We start from the raw sequence: 15,295 nt of genomic DNA on the forward strand, positions 1-15,295 counted from the left end.
ATGGTCAAAAATAAAACGGTGAACTGTAATTAGCCAAAGTGAATGCAATTATTTTTTTCTGAACAGGAAATAACTAGGCAATTTTCTACATTACTGGATAGATATCAGTGCTGCAGCTGTCCTGAAGCAACTTGTGTCAAGATGCAGCTAGTTTTCAGCAAGAAACTTTGAGCATCATAGACATAATGCTGTAGTGTAGCCTTTGCTTTATCCATTGCTGTCTTCTGTTTTATGGTATACATGCAATCAAATTGGCTGAACACTGGCTTTATGATGGGGACATCTGGAGGCTGGGAAGGCCATTTTGTTGATTTATAGGATGTAGGTATTGCTAATGGCAATAATTATTGATCATTCCTAATTGCCCTATTTATGGTGTTGGCGAGTGCTTTGTGGAACCACTGCAGTCCTTCGGGTGACAGTACTCCTTATGTGGTTGGAAAGGGTATTTCAGGACTTAGGCCCAGTGATGATGATGAAATGGTGATAGTCAGGATAGTGTATGACTTGAGACGAACCAGCAGGTGGTTGCAATCCAATATGCCTGCTGCCCTTGTCTTTTTTAGTGGCAGAGGAATTCATTTGGAACTGCCTCCATAAGTAACAATCTACTGCTTGTCCTGGAACAAAAACAGAAATGCTGGAAAAATTCAGCTGGTTAGCAGCATCTATGGAAAGAGAAACCAGTTAATGTTTCAGGTCAAAGAACCTTCTTTAAAACTGAGAATGAGCTGCATCTCCTGGCTTTAATAGATTGGCTCTCTACATCTGGGCCTGCTCCCAGTAAACCCTTCTGCACTTCTCAATGAACCAGAGTTCACACCAAAAATGGTCACCATCGTGTTACCTTGCACTACAGTTGTGCCAAATAGAACAGATCAAAAATGGGCATCCAAGGAGGTGCTGTAGGCCATTAGCAGCAATGCAAGTGTATTCCACCATAATGTGTAACCTCATGGCCAACATACATCACCATTGCTATGAATCTGGAACACCAACCTGGGTTCAATGAGTTGTGCCCTACCAGGCACCATCATGTACTGTAGGTTTATAGCAAAAGCAGTATACAATAAACAGATCCAAATAACTCCCCAACCAAGAATCAGCTTCTGCAGTCCGACCACAACCAGCTACGAAAGATGATGTCACCACCAGGCACATCATCCCCTCTGTTCCCTATTCCAAAAGGACAGTTCCCTCTGGGATGCTATGATCACTCTTCCTACACTCAATAAACACTTCCATTCTCATAGCAACCTCTCATGCAACTGCTGGAGATGCATTGGTTTCTATTTTACTTCCTTCCTGCTATCTCAGGACCCAGGAAAAGTAGTGACTTATTTGAAACATTACAACTTGAGTCTACTGCATTTGTTGCTTGTGATGTGGTCTCTCCTCCTTGTAGAATACCTGTATTCAGACTGCAAAGGTGACCCTGAGCTTTGAGTTGCCTGTGACTTCAATTCTCTCTACCAATGAGACCTTCTGTTTATGTAGGCTCTTCTAACAAAGTTATGCAAATAAGCTCAAGGACAGATCCTCTTCTTTTGACATTGCACATAACAGCCTTCAGGACTTCAGTGAGTTCAATGGTTTCAGATGATCAACTATTACAGCCTTGCCTCTAACACTTCCTGCACTGTTTTCTTTCTATACCATCTTCTGGTAATTTCAGATTTCATTTGTGCCCTCCTATTTACAGCTCCCCAGAAAATGTATTATTATTCACTAACTCTCACAATCTAAAATTGTAGATAAAGGGTCAACAACCTGAAGTGTTAAGTTTTCGTCTCTCCGCAAGTACAGCTTGACCAACTAAGCAAATTCTTGCAGTTTCTGTTTGTTTTCCTCATATTATTAGCTTAAATATCAGTTAATGTCTAATGCCTACAAAACAACGCAGGCAGGATGTATACCAGTGGGCCTAATATAAACAGCAGGTGCCATCATCTTAAGAGTAATGGAATTTCAGCATTTATAGAACAACATACACAAAAGTGAATAAATGTTATTAAAATGGGATACTTATAACTAAAACATATCCATAATAAGTAGAATTTCCTAATCAAAGAAAATTGTTTATTTATGGAAATTGATGTGTAATTAAAGCGTTTACCTTTCCATCTTTCAAAGTGAGATATAGTTGAACTGCAATAGTATCACCAGCAACATCTTTTAATTTTGCCTCAACAGTCTGAGATTCTGTTGTGACAGACAATAAAAGAAATCATATCAGGAAATCCCACAAGACGGCAGTCACAGTTTAAAAATTATGCATATTCTGTGACAGACTAAACCAAAACAACTTTTAAAACTAAATTTAGTACTAACTAGGCTTGCTTTCATTAGCAAAATACTGGCTATTATACTATGCAAAGTTGCAAAAAATCCAGTTCTGTTGACTGATAAAATAATTGGAATCCAGGCCATTTGGAAATGATTCTTTAAAATACAATAACACGAATACAAAGTTTGTTTGGATGGGTCACCAACATTTGGTTGAATACTCAATTGGAACATGTGCTCATGTTTTAAGAGTCTTAAACCAATAAGGAACAAAAATCTTACCTCGAGACAATTGTTGGAAATACTGTATTGCAGCGCTATCCCATCTTATTGCTGGACTATAACATTAGGGGGAATAAAAAAAAAAGCAGTGTTTTACTTTTTATAATAAAGAATGAGATGCATTAAAATAGAGGGAGGGGGATAAAAGGTTTTCAGAAAAAGTAGGCAATTTATTCCCAGTTCCCAACATAACTTTTTATTTTGGACATAGTGATGAATTTCAGAAAAAACACACAAAATAGTTTGCAAGGAAACATTTAGCATAGTAGTGCAGATTCTTGAAAAAATTCAAATGGTGCAAAAAATTGAGAGATTATTCTAAATTAACAGATCCATTCTGTCTGACCCTAACCCATCCTTGCCCAACCTCATCCTTAATCAGCCTGCCTGATCATCAGCCACTACTATGGCCAATCAAACGTTTGGGGTGTCCCAGGTCAACAGTCCCTTTCCTCTTACAGATACTGATTTGATTTGTCTAGCTTCAGAATGGTTTTTATTATAGTTACAGATCTTCAGTATTGCTGTTTTTTTCCTTTTTTCTCAGTTAGTTCTTGCCTATTTGTTAAACCCCACATTTACCCTGGACTAACTATTGAGAGCTCACTAGCAACCCACAGTCACAAGCAATTTCTAACATCAATAATTAAGCTCTGATATAAAGTCAATTTAACCAATAACAGTACAACCAAGTTCCAGATCCTGCACTACCATTGGAGCAAAACTCAACAAAGTAGCTATTTTAAGCTGAAAAATTAGCATACATAGACGTATGAACAATAGTGAAGATCAACTGGCTTTTTAAAGAAAGGCTTAAAGGGATGAATTATCTGGCTGGATGTGTACATTTGAAATGAAATTTGACACACTTATCAAAGTTTATCTTAACTTTATATAAAAATTGCAATTAACATTTTTGGAGCATTCACACTCACCCGATATTGCTTTCTCCTCACAAACATAATATTCAATGTCAATGGCTGTATACCAAATAATGTGAACTTTTTTGCTCGATATGGTAACTTCCAAAAAGTATCAACTGCCCTTCGAACACTGAAGCAGGAACATTGAACATCATGGCAATGGGTAGGGGATAGAAATCAGAAACACAACAGATACATGATAATTTAAAGCAAGTTAAAATGGTAGCTTTAAAGAAGATTTAAATACGAAGGGAATAATTATTGTAAATGTATACACTCAAGGAAAGGCACGAAATTTGTGTACAATCTTAATCTTTACTTCTTCCTGATGTTCAGAACTAACTCTGGTTAGAATTATCTCAATATGGACATTTGAAAAGGTTGTTCTTCTGGCAGCGTGACAGGGTAGATGTTTCCACTCTTGGGAGAGTTTTCAAGACAAGTTAAAAAGTTAGGGGTACGGCCAATTAAAACTGCGGACCACAGTAATTCCTTTTCACAGAGGATGGTGAATTTCTGGAGGTTTGTGGAGGTCAGACCATTTGGAGGCATTTTTGATAACTTTTTGAAAGATTGGGATATTTCAGGTTATGAGGAACTGACAGAGAAGGAGAGTTGGTGCTTGAAGATCAATATATTGAATGGTGGGGCAGGCTTGAGGGGCCAGATGGCCTAATCCTGCTCCTATTTTGCATTCTTGTGTATGTGCCTTTGAGGAAAGAACAAGGTCATGGAGTGCACAATCTAATTACTTAAACCAAATTGAAATGTAAGAATCTTTACAGCACAGGTAATGGCCACCTGCTCGTGCTGGCTGTTTGTTCAGCAATCCAATCAGTCCCCATTCCACCACTCTCTCTTATTAACTCATGCAAATTATTTCCTTCAAGCTTTTATCTTATTCCTTTCTGAAAGCTTTGATTGTCTGTAGGGATGGTAAAAGCAGTCAAAGTTCAGAAAATAATAATCAAACTCTGCACTGAAAAGTTTTTCCTCACATGGCCCATCATCCATGTCCTATCTTTTACCTATTTTAAATACATGTACCATGATCATTGAACATCCACCAATAAAATGGTTTCTCTCAACCCTCCCTCAGTCAGTTATTATTTTGAATACTCCCATCAAATGGAGCAAAATTGGTGCCATCCAAACAAAAAATTGCCTCTCAACTTTCTCCAAGAACAATCCCAGTGTCCCCAATCTAAGCTTGCTGCTGAAATCCATCAGGCCCAGAACCACTGTAGGATATCTTTTCTATTTTATAAAGCCCACGAAACTGATTTATTTTCATACCCTAAAGAAAATGCAATGGCCTTGTAAACAGCCAAGAAAAAAATTGCTTGGCTATGAAATTAAGCCATCGAACAAAATGTAACACATTTTCACAACGTGTAAAGAACAAACTTGCAGAACCCTTACACAATTTGCTTTTTGCATTTATAGATTCATGGAGTTATACAGCATGGAAACAGGCCCTTTGGCCAAAATCGTCCATGCTGACCAAGTTGCCTACCTGAGCTAGTCCCATTTGCCTGTATTCAGCCCATACAGTATATCCATGTACATGTCTGAATGTCTTTTAATTGTTGTAATTGTACCCACCTCTACCACTTTGTTCTATATAAACACCAACCTCTGCATGAAACACTTGCCTTTCATGTCCCTTTAAATCTCTCCCCTCTCACTGTAAACCTGTGCACTCTAGTTTTAGACTCCCCTACCCTGGGAAAAAGACTGTGACCATTCACCTTATCTATGCCCCACAAGGTCACTCCATAGCCTCCTATGCTCCAGTGAAAAAAACTCCAACCTAACCAGTCTCTCCTTATAACTCAAGTCCCAGTAACATCCTTGTGAATCTTTTTCTGTACCCTTTCCAGCTTAATGGACATCTTTCCTCTAGCAAGACAACCAGAAATGCACACAATACTGCAAATGCAGTCTCACCAATGTCTTGTACAGCTGTAACACGACATCCCAACTCTTGTACTCAACGCCCTGACCGATGAAAGCAAGCATGCCAAATACCTTCTTCACCAAAATGTCTACCCGTGCTGCCACTTTCAGGGAACTATGTACTTGTATGCCTAGATCTGTCCTGTTCTATGCTCTCCAGGGCCCTAGCATTTATTATGCAAGTCCCTGCCCTGTTTTAAACTTAACAAAATGCATCAATTTGCACTTGCGAGTTAAATTCCATCTGCATTCATTGGCCCACTTTTCCCAGTTGATCTTGATCCTGTTGTCAACCTTAGAGGATCTTCTTCACTGTCCACTATACCAGCAATTTTGGTGCCATCGGCAAACTTACTAACATGCCAATTACATTCACATCCAAATTGTTAATATAGATGACAAACAGCAGGGGACACAGCACCGATTCCAGCGGCACACCACTAATCACAGGATTCCAATATGAAAAACAACTCTCCACTATCACCCTCTGACTCCTATCACCAAACCAATTTTGTATCCAACTGACTAACTCACTCTGGATCCTACGTGATCCAACATTCCTGACAGCCTACCATGTGGGACTTTGTCAAAGATCTTGCTGAAGTCCATATAGGCAACACCTACTGCCCTGCCCTTGTCAATCTGCTTGGTCACCTCTTCAAAAAACACAACCAAATTTGTGAGACATGATTTCCCACACACAAAATCATGCTGACTATCCCTAACCAGTCCTTGCCTTTCCAAATGCAGATAGATCCTGTCTCTCAGAATCTCCTCCAGTAACTTTCCCACCATTGACATTAGACTCAGCGGCTTGTAGATCCTGGCTTGTCCTTGCAGCCTTCTTCAATAAAGACACAATATTAGCCACCCTCCAGTCTTCCTATACCATACCAGCAGTTAATGATGATATAAATATTTCTGCCAGGGCCCCAGCAATTTCTTCTTTGGCTTCCCACGATGTCCTAGGATACACTTGGTCAGGCCCTGGGGATTTATCCACCTTTAAGCACTTTAAGACAGCCAGCACATCTTCTGTAATGTGGACAAGTTTCAAGACATCAATATTCTCTTCCCTGACTTCCCAAGCTTCCATGGTCATCTCCACAGTAAATACAGACGAGAAGTATTCATCTTAGACTTCACCCATCTCCTGTGGCTCCATGCATAGATAACCACAGTGATCCTCAAGGGGACATATTCTCTCCCTAATTACCCTTTTCCTCTTAATATACTTATAGAGTCTCTTAGGCTTCTCCTTTACCTTATATGCCAAGGATATCTCACGTCCTCTTTTTGCCCTGTTGATTTCCCTCTCAAGTGTATTCCTACATCCCTTATACCCCTCAAGCTTGATCCCAGCTGCCCACACCTGACATGTGCCTCCTTGTTCCTGACCAGGACTTCAATATCCCCCATCAACCTGGGTTTCCTAATGCCGCCAGCTTTGCCCTTCAATCCAACAAGAACATTCTAGCCCTGAACTCTTCCTATCTCACTTTTAAAGCCTCCCACTTGAAAAACAAAAGCCCCACTTGTTCACACTCTGTAAAACATGTGCTTCCCTATAAATGTTGATGATGTCACAGGATTTAGGGCTGTTCCAAGGATTCCCAAGGAATGCTAGCAGCCCCATGGCCAGGGCAGCTAATATGCCAAGTATATAATTTTTTTTAAAAAACTTTATTTGTCAGCATTATAACTACGTTACATCAAATTTTAGTAAAGCCTCAAGGACATCCTTTAATCTTTGGAGATTCCCCCAACAACCCCCCCCCCCCCCCTCAAAATCAATGCATTCAAATGTTGTCTCAAGGGCACACGATACTAATATAAGGTGCGGTAGCTTATTTTTCTTTTAAAAACTTGTATATCAGAACTGCTGGTAACTCCAAATTGGACAGAGTTAAATCCTTACTCTTTTGCTTCCACCAAAATGTGCTTTGCATAGTCAACCAGGAAACACTCTGCAAGATAACTGCTTCCACTTGATACAATAGATTCCAGTACTGCCCTGCACCAGCAGTGGAGTTCATGGCAATAAACAGCACAGATCTGCAACAAAACACAGTCATTACCCAATTACATGAGTATAAATGCCATCAATATGTTAAGTTACTCAAATAGCAACATATTTAAATTGTTGGAATCAAAATGTGACTGGAATTTTATTTGATTTTGAACACAATGAAACATTAAAGATATTTCATAAAGGTTTTACATCATGCAAGCAAACAATGAAACAACGCATAGATTCTAACTTTCAGTCACTGGTTAGAATATGAAAGAATTTGAAAAGTTAAGTCAAGAAGTGTTCCTTACAAATCAGCTGTTCGGATTTCTTTGCCTTATAGCACCAGAGAGGTCTGGAGGTCAGACTCTGACACATCTGATATTACCCTTTATCAAAGGACTCTATATTTTTTAATCAATTTATAGCACAAAGTAAATGTATTACATTTATAATCTTCTGAATATTTTTAAGCATTTAGTCTTTCTGATCAGAGGCATCCGGAAGCAGTTCAAAGCACTAGGCACTGTCAAAAGGCCAAAGCATTCCAGGGACAGGCTGTCAGATCTGCTGCACAAGACTACTGCTCCTCAAAGGACAGCTACAGCAGCAAGGCCTCCAGTTCACATGGTCCCATGAAACTATGAGAACTGAGTGGATGCAGGAAAAACATGGATTTCTCTTTCTGATGTTTTCAAGCAATCAATTATTACCTGGCCTTGTTCTAGAACAGAAAGTTTAATTTCTTCTAGCTCCACATGGCTCCTCTGGTACAGCTCGTTCATCATTTTCTCCAATTTTTCATATTGATTTTCATTTTCAGCCAGATCACTGAAGCCATTTGTTATTCTCCCCCAGAAACAGCCAGAAGCCTCCACCTAAGCACACATAAGACTAGTTTTTTAGCTTTAATTGTTAATGGAAGTTATCAACTTTCAAAAGAAGAAATGGAGTTACTCAAAATAAACTGCATTTGGATCTGCATTGCAATCTTGCACTCCCACTAGTAGTTTATGTTAACTATGAGCGAAGTATATATTTCTTGGTTTTATAGTCTAGCAAAATTATCTACTTTTGCTGCGCAGAGACCACGATCCTTGTAGAGTGCTGTCATTCCATATATATGTTATAAGATTGCAGCTAAGAGGATTTAGGGAGTAAAGATGAATACGCATTAAAAAAACTTATACTAAGCAATTCAGGGGTTATTGAAGTTGTGCCCGTAATGTGCACATTAATTTTCAACCAATATCTCATGTACCTAGACTTCCAAAATGCAGTCATTAAAGTTCTATATCATGAAAAGTTATTCAAAGCTGTGAAGATTCAAAGGGGAATAAGAAAATAATTGTTTAATATCTCAACCATTTATGTTTTTATTCCAGTAGAGATAGAAATGGGGGGGGGGGGGGGCGGGCAGTGAGAAGAAGAATCTAAAGACAGTGATGAACTTTTTTTTTACAATTATTATAACTGAACAGCAAAAAACAGAAAATAAAGGGGATGAGAAATTCACAAAGCCTCAGACCTACTAATCTGCAACAAAGAATTTTAAAAGAGATGGTTGCAGAAATTGTAGTTGCATTAACAACAAATCTCCCAGATTTGGGAAGTGCTGTTGGAGTGGCCTAGGCAATGTATTTCGTAAATGCTGCAGATTGCAGGCAAGGTGTGCCAAAGGAATGAATATTTGCGGTAGTGAATGGGGGCGATAGACAAACTGGCTGCTTTGTCCTGGATGGTGTCGAGTTTTGAGTACAATTAGAGTTGCATTCATCCAAGTGCTCCTGACTTGTGCTTGAAGATGGTGAAAATGGTATGGGATGTAAAGTAGTGTCATTCGCTGCAGAAATGGGAAGACACTGGGAGTGCAAGTCAGAGTGATCAGTACTGGGACTTTAGTTATTCACAATTTACATTAATGACTTATCTGGAAAGACAGAGTATTCTAGCTTGCAGATATTACTAAGCCAGTTGGGAAAGCAAGTGGGGAGGAGGATGTCTGAAGCCTATAAAGGGAAAAAGGCATCAAGTGAGTGGACAAGGTGGTGGTAGATTGTGTACTTTGGGAAAATATGAGATTATGCACGTTGGTAAGAAACATAGAAAAATGATTTGCGTAAGCAACAAATTAATAAATATTGATGTGTTGATTCATAAGATACAGATGAATGCAAGAACAGCCAATGATTATGAAGGTAAATGGTACATTGACTTTCAGTGTATTCATTGATCCATCTTGCATATCTATGAGTTAATGCCTCAACTCTGAAATTCTCATCCTTGCTTTCCGATCCATAGAACCATACAGCACAAAACAGGCCCTTCGGCCCACCGTGTCGTGCCGTCCATCAGACCACCCTCACACTACCTAACCCCTTCCTCCCGCATATCCCTCTATCTCACGTTCCTCCATATGCCTATCCAACAAGCTCTTGAACCTGTTCAATGTATCTGCCTCCACCACCACCCCAGGCAGCGCATTCCATGCACCAACCACTCTTTGGGTGAAAAACCTCCCTCTGACATCTCCCCTGAACCTCCCACCCATAACCTTAAAGCCATGACCTCTCGTCTTGAGCATTGGTGCCCTGGGAAGGAGGCGCTGACTGTCTACTCTATCTATTCCTCTCAATATTTTATATACCTCTATCATGTCTCCTCTCATCCTCCTCCTTTCCAGTGAATAAAGCCCTAGCACCTTAAGCCTCTCCTCATATTCAATACTCTCCAATCCAGGCAGCATCCTGGTAAATCTCCTCTGCACCCTCTCCAACGCCTCCACATCCTTCCTATAATGAGGCGACCAGAACTGAACACAGTACTCTAAGTGTGGCCTAACTAGAGTTTTGTAAAGCTGCATCATGACCTCGCGGCTCTTAAACTCAATCCCGCAATTTATGAAAGCCAACATTCCATTGGCCTTCTTAACTGCTCTTTCCACCTGTGAGGCAACTTTCAACGAACTGTGAATATGAACCCCCAGATCCCTCTGCTCCTCCACACTGCCAAGTACCTTGCCGTTTACCCTGTACTCTGCCCTGGAGTTTGTCCTTCCAAAGTGTACCACCTCACACTTCTCCGGATTGAACTCCATCTGCCACTTGTCAGCCCAGCTCTGCATCCTATCAATATCCCTCTGTAAGCTCCGACAGCCCTCCACACTATCCACAACACCGCCTATCTTAGTGTCGTCCGCAAACTTACTAACCCAGCCCTCCACCCCCTCATCTAAGTCATCTATAAATATCACAAAAAGGTCCCAGAACCGATCCCTGCGGGACACCACTAGTCACTGCCTTCCAATCCGAGGGCACTCCCTCCACCACAACCCTCTACTTTCTACATGCAAGCCAATTCCTAATCCACACAGCCAAGCTTCCTTGGATCCCTCGGCCTCTGACCTTCTGAAGAAGCCTACCATGAGGGAACCTTATCAACGCCTTACTAAAATCCATGTAAACCACATCCACCACACTGCCCTCATCAATCTTCCTGGTCACCTCCTCAAAGAACTCTATCAGGCTTGTGAGGCAAGATCTTCCCTTCACAAAGCCATGCTGGCTGTCCCTAAGCAGTCCATGATTCTCAAGATGTTCATAAATCCTATCCCTTAGAATCCTTTCTAACAGCTTACCCACCACAGACGTGAGACTCACCGGTCTATAATTCCCTGGCCTATCCCTATTACCTTTTTTGAACAAGGGGACCACATTCGCAACCCTCCAATCCTCCGGCACCACCCTCGTAGACAACGAGGACTCAAAGATCCTTACCAGCGGTTCAGCAATCTCCTCCCTAGCCTCTCGAAGCAGCCTGGGGAAAATCCCGTCAGGCCCCGGAGATTTATCTGTCTTAATATTATTTAACAACTTCAACACATCCTCTCTCTTGATATCAACAACCTCGAGAACATTACCCCTACCAGCACTCCCTTCCGCATCATCAAGACCCCTCTCCCTGGTGAATACCGAAGAGAAGTACTCATTGAGAACTTCTCCCACCTCCAGGTAAGTTCTCCCACCTTTGTCCTTAATCGGACCTACCTTCACCCTAGCCATCCTCCTACCCTCCACGTACTTGAAAAAGGCCTTGGGATTTTCCTTAACCCTACTAGCCAAAGCCTTTTCATGTCGCCTTCTAGCTCTCCTCAGCCCTTTCTTAAGTTCCTTCCTCGCTACCCTATATTCCTCACGGGCCCTGTCTGAACCTTGCTGCTTATACCTCACGTATGTTACCTTCTTCTCCCTAACAAGTCGTTCCACCTCTCTCGTCACCCACGGTTCCTTCACCCTGCCATTCCTTCTCTGCCTCACCGGGACATATTTATCTCTAACATCCTGCATAAGATCCCTGAATATCGACCACATCCCCATGGTACATTTTCCTTCAAAAAGGACATCCCAATTTACACTCCCAAGTTCTCTCCTTATAGCCTCGTAGTTAGCCCTTCCCCAATTGAAAAACCTCTTGTCCTCTCTGCACCTGTCCCTGTCCATGACAATTTTAAAGGTTATGGAGCAATGGTCACTGTCCCCCAAATGCTCACCCACCAATAGATCCTTCACCTGTCCCGGTTCATTTCCTAAAACTAGATCTAACATGGCATTCCCTCTAGTCGGCCTGTCAACATACTGCGTCAGGAATCCCTCCTGGACACACTTAACAAATTCTGTCCCATCTAAACCTTTGGCACTAAGCAGGTTCCAGTCTATATTTGGGAAGTTGAAGTCTCCCATTATAATAACCCTGTTAATTCTGCTTCTCTCCAAACACTGCCTGCCAATCTGCTCCTCTATATCTCTACTGCTACCGGGGGGCCTGTAGAATACTCCTAGTAGAGTAACTGCTCCTTTCTTGTTCCTTAACTCCACCCATACGGACTCTAGAGATGATCCTTCTACAACATCCATCTTTTCCACAGCCGTAACAGTGTCCCTGACCAGTATTGCCACCCCTCCCCCTCTTCTCCCCCCTTCCCTATCCCTCTTAAAACATCGAAAACCAGGAATATTCAATATCCACTCCTCTCCTGACGTCAGCCACGTCTCAGTAATAGCCACGATATCATAGTCCCCCATACTTATCCAAGCCCTCAGTTCATCCCCCTTATTCCTGACACTTCTTGCATTTAAGTAAACACACTTCAGTCCATCTATCTTACTATTTTTACAGCCTGTATTCTGCTTCTCCTTCCCCAAAGCCTCTCTTCCTGTTTGATCTAACTTTTCCCCATTCCCTTCTTCCTCTGACCTACTCCTCCGGTTCCCTTCCCCCCCTCACAAACTAGTTTAAACCCTCCTGTACCACCCTAGCAAATCTCGCCGCAAGGATATTGGCCCCCCTTCTGGTTCGGGTGTAACCCGTCCTCTCTGTACAGGTCCCACCTTCCCGAGAAGAGATCCCAATGATCCAGAAATCTAAAACCCTCCCTCCTGCACCAACTTCTCAGCCACACATTTATCTGCCACCTCCTCCTATTCCTACCTTCACTATCACGTGGCACTGGCAGCAATCCCGAGATTGCTACCCTTGAGGTCCTGTTCCTCAATTTTCTGCCTAGCTCCCTGAACTCACTCTTCAGGACCTCATCCCCCTTCCTACCTATGTCATTGGTGCCAATATGGACCACAACCTCTGGCTGCTCTCCCTCCCACTCAAGAATTCTGTGGACCCGATCAGTGACATCCCAGTGACACCCGATCCCTCCATGGTCTCAACCATCCCCATCTCAATAACCTTCGCCAGTTCTACAACTCTCTGAGATGTCAGCACCTTTCCAATCGTGTGCATATATGCAGCTGATTTTAATTGCTCCACAACTGGCGAACTATATCTAACTGCCAAGATACAACTTCTCTGCCTCTAATTCTCTTTCCTTTTTAAGGGACTTCCTTGAAATCTCTTAAAACCTACTACTTAACAATTTTTTTCATCTTAATATCTCATGTGCCTTGGCATCAAATCTTGCTCGAAAACAAATGATGCATGGGATACTCCATTACATAAAAAGAAACTGTACAAACAACCATCTGTAGATACCCAAGTAGTGCATTGTAAGGAAATGCACAGAAACTATTAAATATTCCTCAATCTTAAACATTTGATTAGCAGATTTTCATAACAATGCCTTTGTCTTCTTGGTTACACATCTGATTTATTATTCCCTATAACAATTAGCATAGCACTATCCACTCATTAGAATACACTACCCCAAGATACCTATAATGCATTTTTCTTAGCCCTCTCAATTTCCAAAAGTTTGGTTGACGAAATATTTTACATGAAAACATCCTTTTTAAAAATTGAGGGAAGGCTTTAGAGAGAATCAGAATGATAAATCATTTTCCATTTTAAAATAAATACATTGTTCACTACTTTTAGATTTTAAATTCAGCAGTAACCATTTAACACATTTATTGTTTTATTTAAAAAAAACAGATGTGAAGGTATGGTACCATGGCCAAATTGTATTTGCTTATCCATACTTTTTAATCCTACATACATTTGGTAAATTTATTTAAATGTTTGGCAATTGTTTATTTTTCCAAACATCATAATAGGATAATTATCTCATTAACAATGGAGAAATATGTATACTTGCATCAGATTTTATCACAGTGGTACCATCAGGATGATAAACAGAAAATTATGATATTTGAAACATAAACAATTTCCAAGCATTAAATGAATTTACCTAATGTATACAAGATTGAAGTGTGTGGATAGACAAACACAATTCCTCAAAATGAGCTTTCAGCAGGCAAGGTTTTGTACCACAAGTGCATGCTAGTAAATAAATTAGTCAATGCAGTGCATTACTTGTTAGAAACAAGTTCATAATATTGATTCCCATACATTAATACTGTGTTTTTATTACTTAACTCTTAAAATCTATTCAGAATTATCAAAATACAATGGTAAGTTACAATTTCAGTTCACTGATAGATTTACAAGGATTCAATGATTAATCTGTTCCAGCATCTTTGGCAGAAGCGGAAAATTCAATTCTAGAAGAAACTTCACTCTGATCAAATGAGATGAAATTAAAAATTCAAATCTTCATAAGTAGGTGGCAATGGATGAAATATACTCAATAATTATTATTACCTTTATAATGACAATTTCAATCATCTTCTGTATAACAGTACAAAATCTCGGTTCAAGAAAAATAACCCTGTTTTGAGAACAAAAGAGATCAATTTATTATTCATTTTATCTCTTAAAAAATGTTAGGAAAGCAATAAAAACAGTTCATGTGAAATAGCACACACTCCTGCACTGTGAATGAAAAAAAACAGGCTGCATTGTAAGAGTGGTGAGAAGGCTTTTTTCCTTAAAATAATATGCCTAAACAAACCTGACTAAGGACATTCAATTTATGATATATGGAACAATTCCATCTAGCTGGTGAGGTAGTTTCTGAAATGGGATTTGAATCTGCTAAGCATTGTCCAGAATTTTTCCTACCAAGTTTGTGCTGCAGCAGCATAGTTACCTCCAAACTTTCCTCTGCCCAAGATCAGAAAAGAGCCATCACTCGCTTAGGAGCTGAACCGACAAAAGGGGATAAAAGGGGATGAACTCAGTGCATGGATAGATATGTGGGAATGAGATATTATAGCCATTACAGAAACATAGCCATGAGAGGGACAGGAGTGGCAGGGTGGGGGTGCTACAGGCGGGATAGAGGTGGAGGAAGGGGGGGGGGTGGGGGCGGAGTTGCATTTTTGATTAAGGAGAACATCACGGAATAGTCAGAAATGAAATTGAAGGAACATCCAATGAGGCTTTACGGGTGAAGCTGAGAAATAAGAAGGGGATGATTACCTTG

General features: G+C 40.6%; 1 protein-coding gene across 1 annotated transcript in view; it reads right to left on the minus strand.

The window, feature by feature from the left end:
• Positions 1–15,295, minus strand: part of tdrd12 (tudor domain containing 12) — a 104,981-nt gene that overhangs the window by 78,467 nt on the left and 11,219 nt on the right. The window contains exons 2-7 of the mRNA XM_052028702.1: positions 14,572–14,638; positions 8,175–8,339; positions 7,369–7,505; positions 3,504–3,621; positions 3,243–3,315; positions 2,117–2,202 (exon numbers count right to left, since the gene is read on the minus strand). Coding sequence (XP_051884662.1) covers positions 2,117–2,202; positions 3,243–3,315; positions 3,504–3,621; positions 7,369–7,505; positions 8,175–8,339; positions 14,572–14,595 — 603 coding nt within the window. The 5' untranslated portion in view covers positions 14,596–14,638. The remainder of the gene's footprint in view (positions 1–2,116; positions 2,203–3,242; positions 3,316–3,503; positions 3,622–7,368; positions 7,506–8,174; positions 8,340–14,571; positions 14,639–15,295) is intronic.

This window comes from Pristis pectinata, chromosome 13 (assembly GCF_009764475.1).
Source record: "Pristis pectinata isolate sPriPec2 chromosome 13, sPriPec2.1.pri, whole genome shotgun sequence".
NCBI classification, from domain to species: Eukaryota; Metazoa; Chordata; class Chondrichthyes; order Rhinopristiformes; family Pristidae; genus Pristis; species Pristis pectinata.